Source organism: Nicotiana sylvestris, chromosome 12 (assembly GCF_000393655.2).
Source record: "Nicotiana sylvestris chromosome 12, ASM39365v2, whole genome shotgun sequence".
Taxonomy (NCBI): domain Eukaryota; kingdom Viridiplantae; phylum Streptophyta; class Magnoliopsida; order Solanales; family Solanaceae; genus Nicotiana; species Nicotiana sylvestris.
Genome location: NC_091068.1, coordinates 795,988 through 814,249, shown reverse-complemented (window position 1 = coordinate 814,249; position 18,262 = coordinate 795,988). Strand labels below are relative to the sequence as shown.

The following is an 18,262-nucleotide window of genomic DNA, read 5'->3' as shown; positions in this document are numbered from 1 at the left end:
GGTAGGGGTAAAGTCTGCGTACACACTACCCTCCCCAGACCCCACTAAGTGGGATTATACTGGGTTGTTGTTGTTGTCTGTTTTTGTTGTAAATTATGATGACCTAAAATAACATATTAGCTACTTATAATTAATTATTCAAATTTAATAATTAACTAGAAATGCAATGTTACGTTATAACTAGTTAAACTACGAAGAAATGTTGTGAGGATAGATATGATCCCTCCACTCTTAACTAAAGATTTCGGATTCGAACCCTGAAAATAAAAAAAAACTCCTAATAAGAAGTATTTTCCACGTTAATTAATTTTATACGTGCAACGCGAGTCCGAATTAGTCGAGGCTACCTTTGATCAGATGGGAAATCGGAAAAAAAAAAAAAAAAGAACTAGCTAAACACTGATGTATATGAAAAATTTTCAGTATCAAATTATATAATTTGATGGCATTATTGAGTGCATAAAACAACAAGTATTGCTATACTTGAGCACTAGAATCCATGCATTGACCAAGGATTCTATATTTAGCTTTATCCATTCGAGAAGACTACTCATTCCTCGGTATTTTGGGTGCATATCCTTTCCTAAATTTTCATTTTATATTTGCATATATATATATATATATATATATATATATATATATATATATATATATATATATATATATATATATGTGGTCAAACAAACCTTTGTATACTAATTATTATACAAAAATTAGATGGTCAGCAATCCACCTCTAGAAACCTGTTAAAATATTTATCTACTATCCCCTCCTCGCTTCTAATATTATTTATTCAGACTCATTACTACAAAAATGTCAATACTATCCTACTATTCTTATAACTCTTTCCCTTCAAGACAATTTTCAAGGATTGAAATTTATAGTTTTGAATTGCTTTGCGATTTTCTTGTTGTGGCTCCCTCGATAGTGTATATCTTAACTATTAGCCTGCTAAAATTGTCAACATTGCTTCTTCTTCCTTGAAATATTCTCTGGTTTAAATTTCAAATTTTCTTGGATTGAACATAATTCAAAGCATGCATTTGAGCCTTTTTGTTTGAAGAACAACAACAACTATCCAGTAAAATCCCATATAGTGAGATCTGGGGAGGGTAATGTGTACGCAGACCTTACCCCTGCCCTAATCCGTTTAGTACTCCATGTACTTATGTTATGTATAATATTAATTCCATAACGGATCAATTTAATCCCGTAGCGGATCAATTCCAACAATCCTTTCAAACTAGTACTATTATCAATCGACTTAACTTATCAATACTACAGAAAAACAACAACAACAACAACAACAACAACAACAACAACAACAACAACAACCCAGTATAATCCCACACGTGGGGTCTGGGAGGGTAATATGTACGCAGACCTTACCCCTACCCCGAAGGGTAGAGAGACTGTTTCCAGGAGACCCTCGGCTCAAAAAACAACAGAAGCCGATATATTAGTACCATAAAAATGCATAATAAAATAACAGCGATACAATAGATATGAAATACAGAATACGAAATACGAAAAAGATGGTTGGTATAGTAAAACTAGCAGGTAAAGCCCTGCATCAATAGACGACCAATGACCTTCTTAGTCTAACTCCTAACTGGCTAGTCTCACTCTATTGTGTTGTAGGAATATTCACAACTCTCCCCTAACCTACAACCTTAATACTCGACCTCCATAATTCCCTGTCAAGGGCCGTAGTGTTTTAACTACAGAAACAAGGCTCTTAATAAGTTCAATGTTGCCGTAGTGTTTTATTTTCTCTCCATCCCAAATTGTTTGATGATCTTTGATCGAGTTGTAGCTTTAAATTTTTTTTGGCAAACACGATAAAGATAGGAGTAAGGCTACGCACTCAAGAGAAATTCAAAAATAGTCAGATTTACAACTGGTCGTTCAAAAATAGTCCAGTTTCAAAAGTAATCGAAATTTAGCCACTTTTCATGTAAAGATAAATTTGAGTGAAAACGCTGTTCAAACCCTGAAAAATACGCCAGTATATTATACTGGAGTTCCATCATAAGTATGCTTGAACTCCAGCATATTATACTGGAGTTCCAGGATAAGTATATTGAAACTCTAGCATAATATACTGGAGTTCCAGCAAGTATAATTGTCCAGTATAATATACTGGAGTTTGAAGCACCAGTGCTCCAGTCTCCAGTATATTATACTGGAGTCAGCAAAATATACCGGTCCAGCATAATATGCTGGAGTTCATACACAGGTGCAACGAACTCCAATATATTATGCTGGACCAGTCTCTATTGCAGCAAAATAGTAGCTATTTTTCATTGACTTCGTAAACGCTGGCTATTTTCAATGACCAGTCCGAAAACTGGCTATACCGTGCTATTTTTACAGATTTTACAGGCCCCAAAATTTATAAATAAAATTATACATAACAGTAATATAATAGTGAAATTCCATATTTGATTTTCTTGAATTTGAATTTAATTCTTTTTGGCCATATCTTGATATACATAAATTTGGAACTGAATACATACATACATTATTTATATTGTCAATCTACAATCCATTTAATATATCTTCACTAAAATATATGTATATCATCCATTTTATATTAATAAATCATGGCTAATATAAATTGAGACGGATAGAATATTTGGCAAAAATGTTTATGTTTCACCATGTACTTAAAAGTTGAAAGACATTGGGCCCAGGCCCATGTCCATTCCAAGTGGGCTCCATCATTTTATAGGAATTAGAAAGATCATACATGTGGTGTGGGTGGTGGGTGAGGGGCCTTTCTATAAACTTAAGAATAATTGTTTGGAAATGTTACATCAACGTGGCAACTTTTGGAACAAATTAGACCCCTTCTTAGATTTCCTTCTGATATTGTGGTCCTTTATGAAATCTATAACACACACTAGAGGAAACACTTAGATTTTATTTAAAAATGATTGCAAATCATATTTTTTCGACAGTGGAAGAAGCTTATCATCTCGACAAAAGAAACTTTACATGTGACCACCAAAAAATACGGTGGGATGGATGCGATCCTTTAATTTTATCTGAAGGTTTCATGTTTAAAGTATGATATTGGATAATCTTATAATAGGGAGCGAAGGACGTACCAGTTATCGTGACTACGATAAATGCTGAAAAACTAAGTACAGAACAGATAACTGATGAAAAGATTTAAGTTGTAAGCTCATCCCAAGATGAATGCTCTCCTTTTCCGACTTCCCAGAGCCTCCGGTAGCACCGCCGAGACAACGACCATCTCATTTACATCGTTAACATGGATGGAATGCAATGTTACAAAGATCATTGAAATTCAAACTCCGTAACACTATGATTTAAATTGTGACCCCTTAGTTCTTTGGTACTAAACTGTTCGAGAAAGTGAGTTTTTTGAGTTAAAGAATGAAAATTAAATAATTTATTTTATATCGTCTGGGCCTTTATCACGACTCCATTTAGGATTTTGACCGGCGCTTAGGAGCAAGTGCTCCCAAGTAAGCCTCATCGGTAATTTTACAGAAAATCGGACAGAATTTCCCCTGATTTTGGACCATCCAAAAAAAAAAATTCCTGTCTCAAATCAGCAACCAAACACCCTAATAGCAATCCAACAATCGACAACTTATTAATTAACCAAAATAGTCTTCACCATTGCTAATCAACACACTAACAACCAGAAATACTAATTTATCTCCGATCTTGATAATAACGAACGATACTCGGCATAAGACTAATAGCAAAATAATACTCATGACACTAAAAGAATGACTATGGAGCAACTCTAAGAATTCAAAGAAAAAACCATAACAATTGATAAAAATCTCCGCCCACGCGAACAAGTGCGAGGCTCACCAAGAATTCTCAACCTGTGCGCTCTAATTAACGAAATCCTCGCCTGCATCAACTGCTGTCTCTGTAAAAAAAATTTACGGAGAATGAGTCGCTAGCTCAGTGAGTAATAACACTTAACCACAACCGTTTTTATTTGGGGACAAGTCAGAAACATGCTAGTATCTCAAAGAGAAAATAACATAAAAATGCCCTTTCAGAAATAATAAATAATTTTCAGTCTCATCACGCTTTTCTGGTAGTAAAATATAACTAATAATTCAGTAATAAGCTCGGTAACCACGATATAATATCAGTATTCATATTTTTGGAGGTTTCAATGAACGGATCATGTAATCGGTATAACTATGGACTTCTTTGCAAGAAGTCTCATAACGGTATGCTAGTTCTACCTTCCCACTAGCGAGGGCTTTAACGGTAATCGGTAATTACAAGGTGCACCAGGTCTAACGAACCCGCCGTTAGCTACGGAATCCTTCAATGTATACTCCCATTTATACTTGTCTCTGTAATCCGTATATACTCGTAGAAACTATTTTAAAACAATATAGGGCATTTCGGTTCTTATCAAATCATATAATTTCCTTTCGATAACAGTAAATTCAAGTAACGGTAAAACAGATCTAGTAACAATGAAAATATTTAAAACTACGGTATTCATCTCAAATAACTATTTCGGTATCATATCGAGTAAAAGACTTGTCCCACATGCAACTCAAAATAATCGGTAACATGTTCATATTAAAAATCATGTGTAAATCATGCAAGTTATGAAAATACAAATTGCGGTAAGATTACTACTCACAGTACTAGTGCCGAAATACCAAATGCTTCACCTCGAGCAATTCGTACAAATTCCTCCAATCAATCTATAATTACATAATATCAATCTCATGTTAATTTCCTTGTTTAGGCTAATTCATAGCTAATTTAGAATACCCAACCCTCGAGGTTTCATGTTTGACTCTAAATTTTCCCAGAATAACTCTTATTGGTATTTAATTTCTTATACCTTGTGAAACCCTTCAAATATATGAACCGGGATAAAAAAAATTACTAGAAGAAAAGAACCCAGATGAGAATTTGAGTATTACCCATAAAATCCAGTGCGCATTTAAGATTTCTCAAGGTTTGGTTCCAACCTTTTTCTTCTTCTTCTCCTCCTTTTGAAATCCCTTTTGTGCGTTCTCTGAAGCAGACCCGTTTTCTTTCTTTCTTTGTTTCTTTCGTTTTTTTTAAGCTTCTGATGTATTTGCCTTTCTTTACGTTTTCTTTCTTTGTTATCCGTCAGTGTACAATGGGCTTTTGCCCATTTAATTAGCTAGGCTTTTTTTTAGTTTATACCCCAACTTGAATATGAAGTATTATATTCTCCCCACCTTATGAAATTCGGTCCTCGAATTTTAACTCAAGTACGTACCTATGGACTGAAACAAATGGGGGGGAGGGGGGTAATTGATTCGCAGAGTATCTTCTATTTCCCACGTAGCTTCTTCAACTGTATGATTTCGCCATAAGACTTTTACGAACTCAATTTCTTTTGACCGTAACTTTTTTACTTGTCTATCAACAATAGCCATCGACTCCTCCTCGTAGGACAACTTCTCATCGAGCGGTATAGTCGGTGCTTCAATCACCTGAGATGAGTCTGATATACATTTTCTTAGCATTGAGACATGAAACACTGGGTGAATAAAAGATAACTCAGGAGGAAGTGCCAAATGATAAGCCACTGCTCCTACTCGGCCTAGTATCTCATACGATCCTATAAACCTGGGGCTCAACTTGCCTCTTTTCTCGAACCGCATCACACCTTTCATAGGGGAGACTCGTAGGAACACTTTGTCCCCAATTGTGAATACTAAATCTCTTCTTCTCTTATCAGCATAAGACTTTTGTCTACTTTGAGCTGCAAACAATCTCTGTCTGATCAACTGGACCTTGTCCATAGCTTCTTGTACTAGGTCGGGTCCCAATAAGTTAGTCTCACCAGCTTCAAACCATCCGATAGGAGAACGACATCTTCTACCATACAATGCTTCGTACGGTGCCATTTGAATACTGGACTGGAAGCTATTATTGTAAGCAAATTCAGCTAATGGTAGATAAGTGTCCCAATTACCTCCAAACTCAAGAATGCAAGCTCTCAACATATCCACCAAGATCTGAATAGTACGTTCAGACTGCCCGTCTGTCTGTGGATGAAATGCAGTACTAAAATCTACTCGTGTACCCAATGCTTCTTTCCCATTTCCACTCTGAAATCTCAATTTGTTGTAGTAGTCCTGCGGGTCGCTGATGCTCAGCCTTGACCTGCTGACAAGTCAAACAACTAGAAATAAAGTTAGCAACATCTTTCTTCATACCTTCCCACTAATAAAATTGCTTCAGGTCATGGTACATTTTTGTAGATCCAGGATGTATAGTGTATTTAGTATTGTGAGCTTCTTTAAGAATAGCATGTCTCAACCTATCTACGTCTGCTACACATAGCCTGTCACCATTCGAAGAACACCATCACTTTCAACAATCATATCCTTGCTTTTACCAGCTAAGGCCTCATCTCTATATTTGCATAATTGTTCATCCTCATATTGGGTGGCCTTAATGCACTCAACTAATGAAGACTTAGCCTGAGCACAAGCCAATAATGCCTCTGAATTTCCGACACTAAATCTAATACCTGTATCTCCTAGTCTCTGAATATCTCTGGCCAAAAGTCTCTTTGCAAGAGCTATATGTGCCAAACTTCCCATAGATTTTCTACTCAATGCATCAGCCACCACATTGGCTTTTCCAGGATGATACAAAATAGAACAATCATAGTCTTTGAGTAGTTCCATCCAACGACGCTACCGAAGATTTAGATCTCTCTGCTGAAAGATATATTTCAGACTTTTATGGTCAGTATAAATCTCACAAGTTTCGCCGTATAGATAATGCCTCCAAATTTTTAGAGCAAATACCACTACAGCCATCTCCAAATCATGTGTAGGTTAGTTTTGCTCGTGCTTTTTTAATTGTCTCAAAGCATAAGCTATAACACGACCATTTTGCATGAGAACGCATCCTAATCCCACCCTAGAGGCGTCGCAGAATACTGTAAATCCTCCAGGGACTGATGGTAAGGCTAATATTGGTGCAGTTGTCAGACACGTTTTGAGTTTCTGAAAGCTTTCCATAGATTTTCTACTCAATGCATCAGCCACCACATTGGTTTTTCCAGGATGATACAAAATAGAACAATCATAGTCTTTGAGTAGTTCCACCCAACGACGCTGCCGAAGATTTAGATCTCTCTGCTGAAAGATATATTTCAGACTTTTATGGTCAGTATAAATCTCACAAGTTTCGCCGTATAGATAATGCCTCCAAATTTTTAGAGCAAATACCACTACAACCATCTCCAAATCATGTGTATGTTAGTTTTGCTCGTGCTTTTTCAATTGTCTCAAAGCATAAGCTATAACACGACCATTTTGCATGAGAACGCATCCTAATCCCACCCTAGAGGCGTCGCAGAATACTGTAAATCCTCCAGGGACTGATGGTAAGGCTAATATTGGTGCAGTTGTCAGACACGTTTTGAGTTTTTGAAAGCTTTGCTCACATTCCTCCGTCCACTGAAACTTTGCATTTTTCTGTATTAGCTTGGTCAGCGGCGATGCTATTCTGGAGAAATCCTGCACAAAACGCCTGTAATAGCCTGCTAAGCCTAAAAAGTTGCGTATCTCTGTAGGAGAAGTAGGTCTGGGCCATTTTTGCACAGCTTCAGTCTTCTTATGATCTACCATAATTCCATCTTTGGATACAACATGCCCCAAAAATGCTACCAAGTCTAGCTAGAATTCACAATTCGAGAACTTAGCATAAAGCCGATGTTCTCGCAATGTCTGCAACATAGTCCTGAGATGATTCTCGTGTTTTCCTTGGCTACGAGAATATATCAGGATATCATCAATAAATACTATTACAAAGCTATCTAAAAATGGCTTGAACACTCTATTCATTAAATCCATGAATACAGCTGGAGCATTTGTCAGTCCGAAAGGCATTACAAGAAACTCATAGTGCCCGTATCGAGTTCTGAAAGCAGTCTTAGAAATATCTTCATCTTTAATTATAAGTTGATGATAACCAGAACAGAGGTCAATCTTTGAAAAGTGGACAGCTCCTTGTAACTGATCAAACATGTCATCTATACGAGGCAAAGAATATTTATTGCGTATTGTTATCTTGTTCAACTGCCTGTAGTCAATGCACATTCTCATGGATCCATCTTTCTTCTTTACGAACAGTTCCGGTGCACCCCATGGTGATACATTAGGTCTAATAAAACCCTTATCTAACAAATCTTGTAACTGTTGTTTTAGCTCCCTCAACTTTGCTGGTGCCATTCGATATGGGGGTATCGATATGGGCTGTGTGTCAGGTAGCAAATCAATACCAAAGTCTATTTCTCATACTGGAGGCAATCCTGGTAAATCCTCAGGAAATACATCAGAAAATTCTCTCATTACGGGTACTTTTTCTATACTAACTATTTCCTTTCTTGTGTCATTTACAATAGCTAAGAGACCCCAACAACCCTTCTTCAGAAGTCGTTGAGCCTTCATAAGATACAATTTTGCAAGTCTCTGGAACCTAACTCCCTCTTAGAATAAAACTAGGTTCATTTGGTATCTCAAACTTAACTATCTTTGCATGACAATCGACTACAGCATAGCAAGAAGATAACCAATCCATTCCCATCAACATGTCAAAGTCAATCATATCAAGTACAATAAGGTCAGCTAGAGTATCTCTACCTTCGACCCGAATCTGACAAGCACGATACACGTATTCAGCTAATAGAGACTCTCCAACAGGATTAGCAACTAGAAAAGGATCATTCAATAGCTCGGGCTGTCTACTAAATCTCAAAGCAAAGTACGAGGATACATAAGAGTGAGTAGATCCCAGATCAATCAACGCAAGTGCATCAAATGAACAGATAGAAAGAATACATGTAACCACAACATTCGAGGCCTGAGCATCCTATCTAGTAAATGCAAAAATTCTCACCTGACCTCTACCAACATTGCATTGCCCTTGATTTACAGTAGCACGGTCTCCAGCACCTCGACCTCTATTTCCTGTACCTGTAGCACCTGAAGTATTATGAGTAGTCTGAGTCGGTGCAACTGACTGAATAGAAGCCTGGTTGAAATTTCTCGGAGGCTGAGGGCAATCCCTCAAGTGATGTCCCAACTGGCCACACCGAAAGCACTCTCCAGTTAGAACATGACATTGGCCCAAATGTGATCTACCACAAGTATGGCAGACTGGAGTAGTGGCATATATTTGCCCAGAATTACGATGTCTAGAAGATAATGGTGCCCTATTAACCCGTCTGTAAGGTGGTCTGTATATGGACTGTGAAGACATGTGTGTCCCTATCTGAGAACCCTGTTGTTGTTGTTGTCCTTGATTTCCCGCTCTTCTATTTTCACTAAAACCACCACTGAAAGCCCCTCCTGTCTTGGCCTTCTTACGTAAATCACTAGCTGCACGCTCCTCACGTCCCTTGTTTCAATCTTTCTAGCAAGGTCAACTACATCAGAGTAGGATAAAGTCTTCATATGTGGGGCTACTGCAGTGTATAGACGATCAACCAATCCATCAACAAACCTCTGAACTCGAGCTTCTTCGGTAGGCACTAAGTGAGGAGCATATATAGCCAGCTTACAGAACTTAGTGTTATATGTTGACACATCCATATCTGGAGTCTGAACCAATCTCTCAAAGTCTCTAGCATATTGTTGCATCAGACTGTCTGGAAGAACATGATTCTTGAACAACTTAGTGAACTCATCCCATGTCAGTAGTGGTGCTCTTGCTGGCCTTCCTAACAATACCGTTTCATACCATGTGTTGGCCATATCCTCTAGTTTGTATGCTGCGAGCTCCGCGACTCTCTCACTAGAACATCCAAGAGCACGTAATGCCTTGAGTGTCCCATCCACGAAACTTGGAGGATCTGCTGAATTGTCGAAACCTGTGAATTTTGCTGATTTCAATTTCAGGAACTCGTGTAGGGATACTTCCTTATTCTCGAAAGGCTGAGTCTGTGTAGGTGCTTGTGTCTGTAAAGTAGCCTGAGGAGCTGAACTTCCGCCCTGAGTAGGCATCAATGCCTCTAACATATTCAATAACTTTGTCACTGCATCTGCAGGTAAAGCAACAGTAGGTACAATAGTTGGCACTATTGGTGGAGCGTTCTAAACTCCCTGCTCTTGCACTTGATATGGCATAACAGCTTGGGTTTGACCCATGTTCCTAACTTGAGGTTGAGGAGCAGTCTGTCTTCTAGTTTGATGAACCCCGACTTGACCGCCACTCCGGGTAGCACCACATCCGGCACCACGTCCAGCAGATGAGGATGTGCGTGTCCTAGCCATTTGCGAAAGAAATATTCCAAAGTCAATATCAAGTTATCTCAACGCACGATCAAAGAATGAAAGAAGGGAAAACATTCCTAAATGTTCAGTAGCCTCGAGATCATAAGTATGGACGCCTACATATCCATGAGCAAGACTCTACTAAACATTGCTCCATGACTCGGGACTTAAAGCCTAAGCTCTGATACCAACTTTAACAGCCCAGCCCGCTAGTGATATTGTCCGCTCTGGGCCTAGGCCCTCACGCGTTTTAAAATCCGTGAGGACCTAGACCTAGAGCGGACAATATAACTAGCGAGCTGGACTGTTACAGCCTTCTAGCTCATTAGTGGCCCTATTGCAAATATAGCCATGGCCACTTTGATCCAAATATTGCATCATTTAGGGCCCAGAAGAAACAATTCTAGGCAAGCCTTTCATAATAAGGGTCCAAAGTTGATTTTCAGCAGTGTACGACTGTTCCACGTGGTATGAAGGTAGCTAATCACGTGACATCATTATGGGCCCTGGCCCACAAAGACTATGTGGTTAGGCTGTTTCATAATCCATTCTTGTGTTGGGCCTATTGGTTGGTTGGGTTGGTTCATCATATGGTTTTGGGCCCGCAATCCACTCGGCACTGTTTCCTCCAGACCCAGCCCACTCTGCTAGATGCGGCCAATATGACTTTTGGTCCCACTGTAGGACTCTCACGAATCGGACAAATGATACTGTATAGCCGCTCTTAAGATAATAATCGAAGAACATATATTTTTTTGTATATATATATATACATGTTTTGGTATGTTATATACAAAAATATACAAATTTTATACATTTTTGCGACTACCTGATATAAATAGTTTTGACCACGGGCTAAAAGTGATCTTTGCCCCCACCTATTTAGCACATCTCTTGCTTATGATTTCCAACAAGGCCCCCAAGTATTCATCATTTATTTACAGTCTTCCACTAATTGACGGAATGCGTTGTTATCTCCTTATATGATATTTTTTAAGGTCGAGTTAATTTCATTATTCGTATTAGTAGCATGGTATAAGAGTTATAATTAGCCTCGTTCATGCATAGTTTTGGCTTACTTGACAGTAGCCCCGTGTTATATTGTTGATGCTCTAAATGTCTACTATCTAGCCCTAAGCATGCAGTATTAGAACATCCAATATTATTTGAGGAAATGGGTCTCCTTGGTTATCAGGATAAGAATATTAATTTTGGTGTAAATATTAAGATTATATTTATTTTATATTGGATTGTGTGTATTAACTAATATCCAGATATCCCTTGTCTGAATCCAACGATTCCTTAGACTACCATCATCTTATGAACTAACATTATATTTGAGATAGTGTTAAGCAAACGTTAATTTTCTTAAAGGATTTCCCTTTATCTTTTCATATATCACCTTTTGGTCTTCATGAGATTCTACTTAGTGTGTCATTTACGTCTGTAAATCCCGTATCCAACTAAGTCTTTGATCAGGGAACGGGAGAATTCCCTTTATCGCTGGCAGGCCAGCTAGGCCGTGAACGCGGTGGGAAAAGGCTTCCCAAGAAGCCAGCCCGGGCCGGGGTCAGCACAGAATGAAGGGGACGACGACCCTAATCTTGTGTTGGCAAATTGGTAGATATCACCATCTATTTGTACATTTAGTTTTACACTTGTGTCACACACCTTTCATAACATAAATACTACATAAAATATTCTTTTAATGACACATGGAAATTAAGAAATGAATGACTATTCATGTCCATGAAAAAAGTTCCCATGCCAGAAATGAAGGTTTGTAATAACAACAAGGGAAAGCTTCAAATAAATGAAATCTAAGTCTTTTTCTCTTTCTATTTTTCCTTTGTATTGCATGTTCCTTTCTTCATATTACTGCAACTATATCCATAGGAGGGAGGCTTCATATAATAATGGAGGTTTCACATGCATATGCTTTATTAGTTTTAATTAATGTACCAAAAAGGTACCAAATGCTTTTGACAAAGTCGACCTAAATGATGGACCACTTGGAGTAACTAGTAACTACTACATCTACGAGTATATCATCACTTGATATTACTCGACTTTTGAAGAATATATAGTATTGAAATTTAGTATTATTTGGTGAATCACATGATGGCAGAAAAAGAAAAAGAAAACGTAACCTAGAAGCCTAACTTTTATGAACCTTCATGGGTAAAGAAATGAAGAATTGTATTATATCGGAGTCAAGTTTTCAACTTTATGGATTTGGATTTGAGAATTGCAATTTTAAGAGCCACTAGTTGGGCCTTAAAATTAATATTTGTACATATTTAATAAATTTTTAAATACAAATATATTGTTTGAGCAAAAGCTATTGGGTTCGATCGGCCGAACTCCCGTTCAGGCTTCTAGCTGTGTCACTGATACTATGCCTCAATATGCTCCCTCATGTGTACGTTTATTTTATTGGTCAAACATGTAAAAATATTTTGCTGCGATATTGAATCCTGTGACCTATATGTTACGGGTTCGAGCCGTAAAAGCAGCCAATAATACTTGAATTAGGATAGACTGTTTATATTACACCCCTTGAGATGCAAATCCTGAGTGAACGATGAATATTTTGTGCACCAAACAACATTTTTATTGATTCTATTGTATATATGGATTATTGTTGTCATAAATTCTCGTAGATCTAGATCAACTTGGAAAATTCTTGTTCAAATAACCTATATATGATCAATCCCACCAAGTTGAGAATGGTGAAATCATGATGGCATGTAGGATGAATAATTCAAACCAAGTCATGCAGATATATACTACATGATTCCTTCAATTATTCACTGATTTGATGTGACCTATTGATTGCTTAATTTGGTTTGAGGCTAACAACCTAAGCATTATTATCCAGCATGTATCATCTACTAGTAGCCCTCTTGTATCCATGTGACTTTGAAATAGATTATGTCAGTAAGGTATTTTGAGAAGAGCAAATATTAATTATTTACGCTGTCCGTTTTAATTTATGTGAATTTATTTTATTGAGCACGAAGTTTAAGAAAAAAAAAGTTTTTTTTTTTGAATTTATGGCGCAAATGAAACATATATATTTTGTGTGACTATAAATTACTGTATAAATATAAATTATTTTTAAATATGAAAAAGAATCATTCTTTTTAGCACGGAGTAAAAAGAAAATATGTTTACCTACATTGAAAGGGGGGAGTATATTTTTTTGTTTCTCACTCGATGTCCAGTTTTGCATTAGAAACTTGACTAATTTGATTCCGCATTGCGTAAGACCCATTAAAAGGGAAAGTATTCCTTACCATGATTTTCTTCATTCTCATGTCAATTTCTCTTTTGCAACAATTTTTTTTATTATTGTCATTTCTAGGATTTTCAGTTGCAAAGGCAAAAGAAGTGAAGACTAGATTAAAAACACTTTGACTAGCAAGGGGAATATTAGGAAAAAGGTAAAAGGAAATAACAATAGCAAAACAAAACAAAAGCTAACATACAAAGAGAAAAAGATTAGTGATAACTATATAGAACTCACAATGTGTTAATATAATTTATATAAAGATAATAAAATAATACACTCGCAACCATAAGGATATCAACATATATTCCTTGGACTGATATGCGTCAAACGTTATTAATTTAAAAACTAAAAGAGTATATAATTAAATGGGGTATTATCAGTTTAGCCCGCGCCAAAAACTATTTACATTTGAAAGCCAAAAAAGTGTATAAAATATATATAATTTTTGTATATAATATACACAATGTGGGTGTATATATATACACAAAATATAAATAAATTTTATACATTTTTTTTCGACTATCATTTTTACAATGGCTATACACAATGTCATTTTCCTATATAAATGGCGTCGAAAACCAAACTTTTGTAGGAAGAAAAGTTCAAGAAAATCTAATATGAACATGAAAGAAAATTTCTCAAACATTTTAGTCATTATATCTATCTCTTTTACCTGTATAAACACTGAAAGTAAGAAAAATTTCAAAAATTTTCAAGTTCCCAAAATCTAGTTTACGGTAGTTTTTGGGTGAAAATTTTTCTTTCACTCACAAAACTTCAACTTTATTCAAATAAAATATATGTCCAAACACAACTTCAATTTTTAAAAAATATTTTTCAACATAATTTTAATTTTCTTTTTCTTTTTTTTTATGTTTTAATATTCAAATCTATGTCCAAACGCTAGCTAAGCTCATATTTAATTTGTTTTTGTTGAACATAAGATGATGAGAGCTTGTCACATGTCCCACATTGGATTATATGAGGCAGCCAGGATAATATGTCTTCATACTCTTTCTATGAAATATCAAAAGATTTTGCAAAATATGTACAAGCAGAATATATAACAACTCATGTAGATCCTTGACATTGAATCTGTTCATCAACAGTTCTTCCACAGAAAACTAATATTTTTGGAACTTGAAAAGAATGTAAGTTTTTTTTTACTAACTTTATTTGTTGTAATGCGTGATCATCTTATCTAAAAACGGTTAAAAAGGGCAGAAAGAATATTTTTATGTACTTATATAGGTCTTATTCTGCTTGATGAGCCAAGTAAAATTTTTCTCGATAATTGATGGAGGTGAGACTCAAATTAGTAACCTTTATCTATTTTAATACCATGTTATAATGATGATTATCTTATCTAAAAGTTTAAGATATTTAAAAGAGCGCACTTTTTACGCACTTAATTATTTCTGAAACAACAATAATAACCAGGGGTGAAGATACACTCTAGTAAGGGTGGTCAAACGACCACTCTTCGTCGGAAAATTACACTACATATATAAGTAAAATACTAGATTTTAAAAGTATATAATAAGTATTGAACATCCTTTGTCGGGGATTTTTTTTTTACTTCTTTCAAGTTTGAATACCCTTGAACAAATTTCTAGCTTCGCCACTAATAACAACATATTCAATATAATCCTATATAGTAGGATATAAGAGAATAGTATGTACGCAGACTTTACCTTTAATTATTTCTGAAACAATATTTATAAGGGTAACAATAAACAATGACACAAATTTGTAAACTGGCCTCCCACAAGAATATAAAATTGATTCTGCAAAAGACATATATTCCTCCACTAACAAATGATAAATTACTATAGTCAATATAAAAAGAAATTGTTATTTAATATTAAACAGTAGTAGAGTACATACACACACTCTCTCATTCTCTAGACACAGTACAGCCATATACATACACAAAAAGCTAGCACATAGAACTGTCCACAAACCATCTCAAACATTCCTTTTTCTTCATTTAAAACCACTCAAAAATCTGCTTATTTTTCTTTTTGCATAAAATAACTTTTGCTTGTTGCTCCTCTCCTTCTTCATCAATGGATACTGCTCAATGGCCACAGGTATAGACTACAAATTTTACAAATATATCCATTTGTTTTTTTTTTTCATTTTTGGCCATTTCTTCATATTCTTTTTTCATTGATCTCCATTTAATTTGGACTTTCTCTTGATTACAAATTGAAATTTTGTACTTTTATAAAGGTTGATGGTTCTTTTATGTGATTGTGAAAAGGTTGAAAAAGAGAAAAAGATCAAGTTTGTTAGTAACTTAATTAAAAGTATAAATTGTAGAAAGAAACAATTTTAGTATCTCCTCTTCTATATGCTCCTTTAATTTATTCCTTTGAAATTAATTCCTTTTTCATTCCTTTCATTTTGTTTTTTTAGGAGATAGTGGTGAAACCCATGGAAGAGATAATACCAAAAAATACAAATACAATTACTACAATATGCTCATCAAAACCTAGTACTCATATTGAAAGGAAAATTAGGCCTCATCAAAAGGACCAAGCTTTGAATTGTCCAAGGTGCAATTCAACAAATACAAAGTTTTGTTATTACAACAACTATAGTCTTTCTCAACCAAGATATTTTTGCAAAACTTGTAAAAGATATTGGACTGAAGGTGGATCTCTTAGAAGTATTCCTATTGGTGGGGGTTCAAGAAAATCCAAAAAATCATCATCTACAAATTGTTCTTCATCAAATACTGTGTTGCGCGAATTTTCCAAAAATGTTGTCGCGCCAGTGTTGGATCCTCCTAAGATGGAAGGGAGCCAAGATCTTAACTTGGGATTTTCCTGTGATTTCAAGACTATCTCTGAGCTAATCCAAGTACCTAATAATTCTTTTATGCCAATGCCAATTTCTGATCCAAATTCAGTTTACTCATCACTAAATTTCTCTTTGGATTATGGCCTTGGGATTAGTGGTGATTATGAAAATAATCTTCAAGATGTGCAAGATAGTACAACAAGTGGAAGACTTTTGTTTCCTTTTGAAGATCTAAAGCAAATTTCAAACACAAGTATTGATTGTGCTGAGGAAAATAGAGATGGGGAATCAAATGGCTATTGGAATGCAGTTTTAGGAGGAAATGGAGGATCTTGGTAATTAAAGAAAATCAGCCACTGACGCTTGCATTACGGTAGACTATTTACATTACATCCGCTCGAATTGCAGCTCTTTCTCGGATCCTGTATGAATGCTAAATGCCTCGTACATCAAGCTGCCCTTTTAATCTATAAAATTATTTATCATGGATTTTTTTATATTTTTGTGGGGGTTTCTTTTTTATTTTTGTGCTATTTATTTTGTGTTTAATGGTGGGATAAATTTAATTCCTTGAAAATCTAACTCATAGCATTAAAGGGTTCTTTAATCTCTTAGATCTCTTTATTTTTCAATGTAGTTAATATCTTTAATTCGACTTTTGGTCATGGTTGAGTGGGAAATTTGAAGCTTATTTTAGATTGGCTTCACTACAGTGAACTGGTGGAGAAAATAACATATAACCCATTATGTATGTTACCTATGTTTTGTATTGAGTTTGTGAGAAACATAAAGTCATGTGCACAAATAATGTTTGTTTGCTATTTTAATCATTTATCATTTGAATGTGTTATATTTTCATCATCCTTGAATAACATGATTCAACAATCTAAACTCGATATGAAATTATTTGCATACAAATAACAATATAAAATTAGCTACAAATTTCGTCGCTAATCTGTCAGTAAATCGTTTGTAACTAACAAAACTTTTTGATAATTTATTGCGCTAATCTATTAATGACAAATTTTTCCGTCTAGTCACAGAATTTATCCATCGTTAATTCTTACTCCCTCCGGTCAAAAATAAGTAATTTTTTTGGTGATTTCACACATATTAAGAAATTTACCTTTTAATATTAATTAACAATACCAGAAGGTAGCTTGGAGGAAAATAATATGCAACAACTATGGACTTTCAAAATGGATATTCATATTGAGAACTGCAATTCTGAAAAAATTGGCAACAAAGAAAAGATTAGCAAGATGGAGAGTAAATATAGAGACCACATGTGCACTATGCCAACAAGGGACTGAAACAGTTCAACATTTATTCTTTGAATGCTAAATGACAGGAACAATATGGCAGCAATTGCTGCATTTGCAAGGAATATAGAGGAAGAAGCTGAAATGGCAAGAAGAACTGGCATGGATACAAAGAGTAGCAAAAGGAAGAAGTGGAGGAGCAGCTTTATGCGGAATAACTTTAGTTGCTGCAGTTTACTATATATGGCAGGAAAGAAACAATATCATCTTCAAACAGAAAAGAAGAACATCAGCAAGCATAGTCAGAATGATTATTCAGAAAATCCACATTAGAGCCACCATGTTTCCTAGGTTAGAAAGGACTATGACCAAAGTGAACTGGTACCCGAATACAATGGAACAGTGATAGATGATAGAAAAGTAGGAAAGTAAAATTGTAGGGCTGCATGTCCAGTGGGGTAGTTTGCTCGTTTGTCTCTCATGTACATATTTTCACTTGGTAAATAAAGTCAATTAATTACCAAAAAAAAATTAATTAGCAATGAAATTGACCATATTAACCTTTACTATCTCTTCACATAAACAATCCTAATACATACTCCAAC

General features: G+C 35.5%; 2 protein-coding genes across 2 annotated transcripts; one reads left to right on the top strand and one right to left on the bottom strand.

Annotated features, from left to right (window-relative positions):
* Positions 1–8,312: 8,312 nt before the first annotated feature.
* Positions 8,313–9,279, bottom strand: LOC138884232 (uncharacterized). The gene is made up of 3 exons (XM_070165307.1): positions 8,917–9,279; positions 8,572–8,757; positions 8,313–8,462 (listed from the first exon to the last, which is right to left on the bottom strand). Exons 1-3 carry the CDS (start codon positions 9,277–9,279, stop codon positions 8,313–8,315), a joined length of 699 nt encoding a protein of 232 aa, XP_070021408.1.
* A 6,212-nt stretch (positions 9,280–15,491) lies between these two features.
* Positions 15,492–17,232, top strand: LOC104236183 (dof zinc finger protein DOF1.8-like). The gene is made up of 2 exons (XM_009790063.2): positions 15,492–15,680; positions 16,009–17,232. Exons 1-2 carry the CDS (start codon positions 15,657–15,659, stop codon positions 16,732–16,734), a joined length of 750 nt encoding a protein of 249 aa, XP_009788365.1. The 5' UTR covers positions 15,492–15,656; the 3' UTR covers positions 16,735–17,232.
* Positions 17,233–18,262: the final 1,030 nt, after the last annotated feature.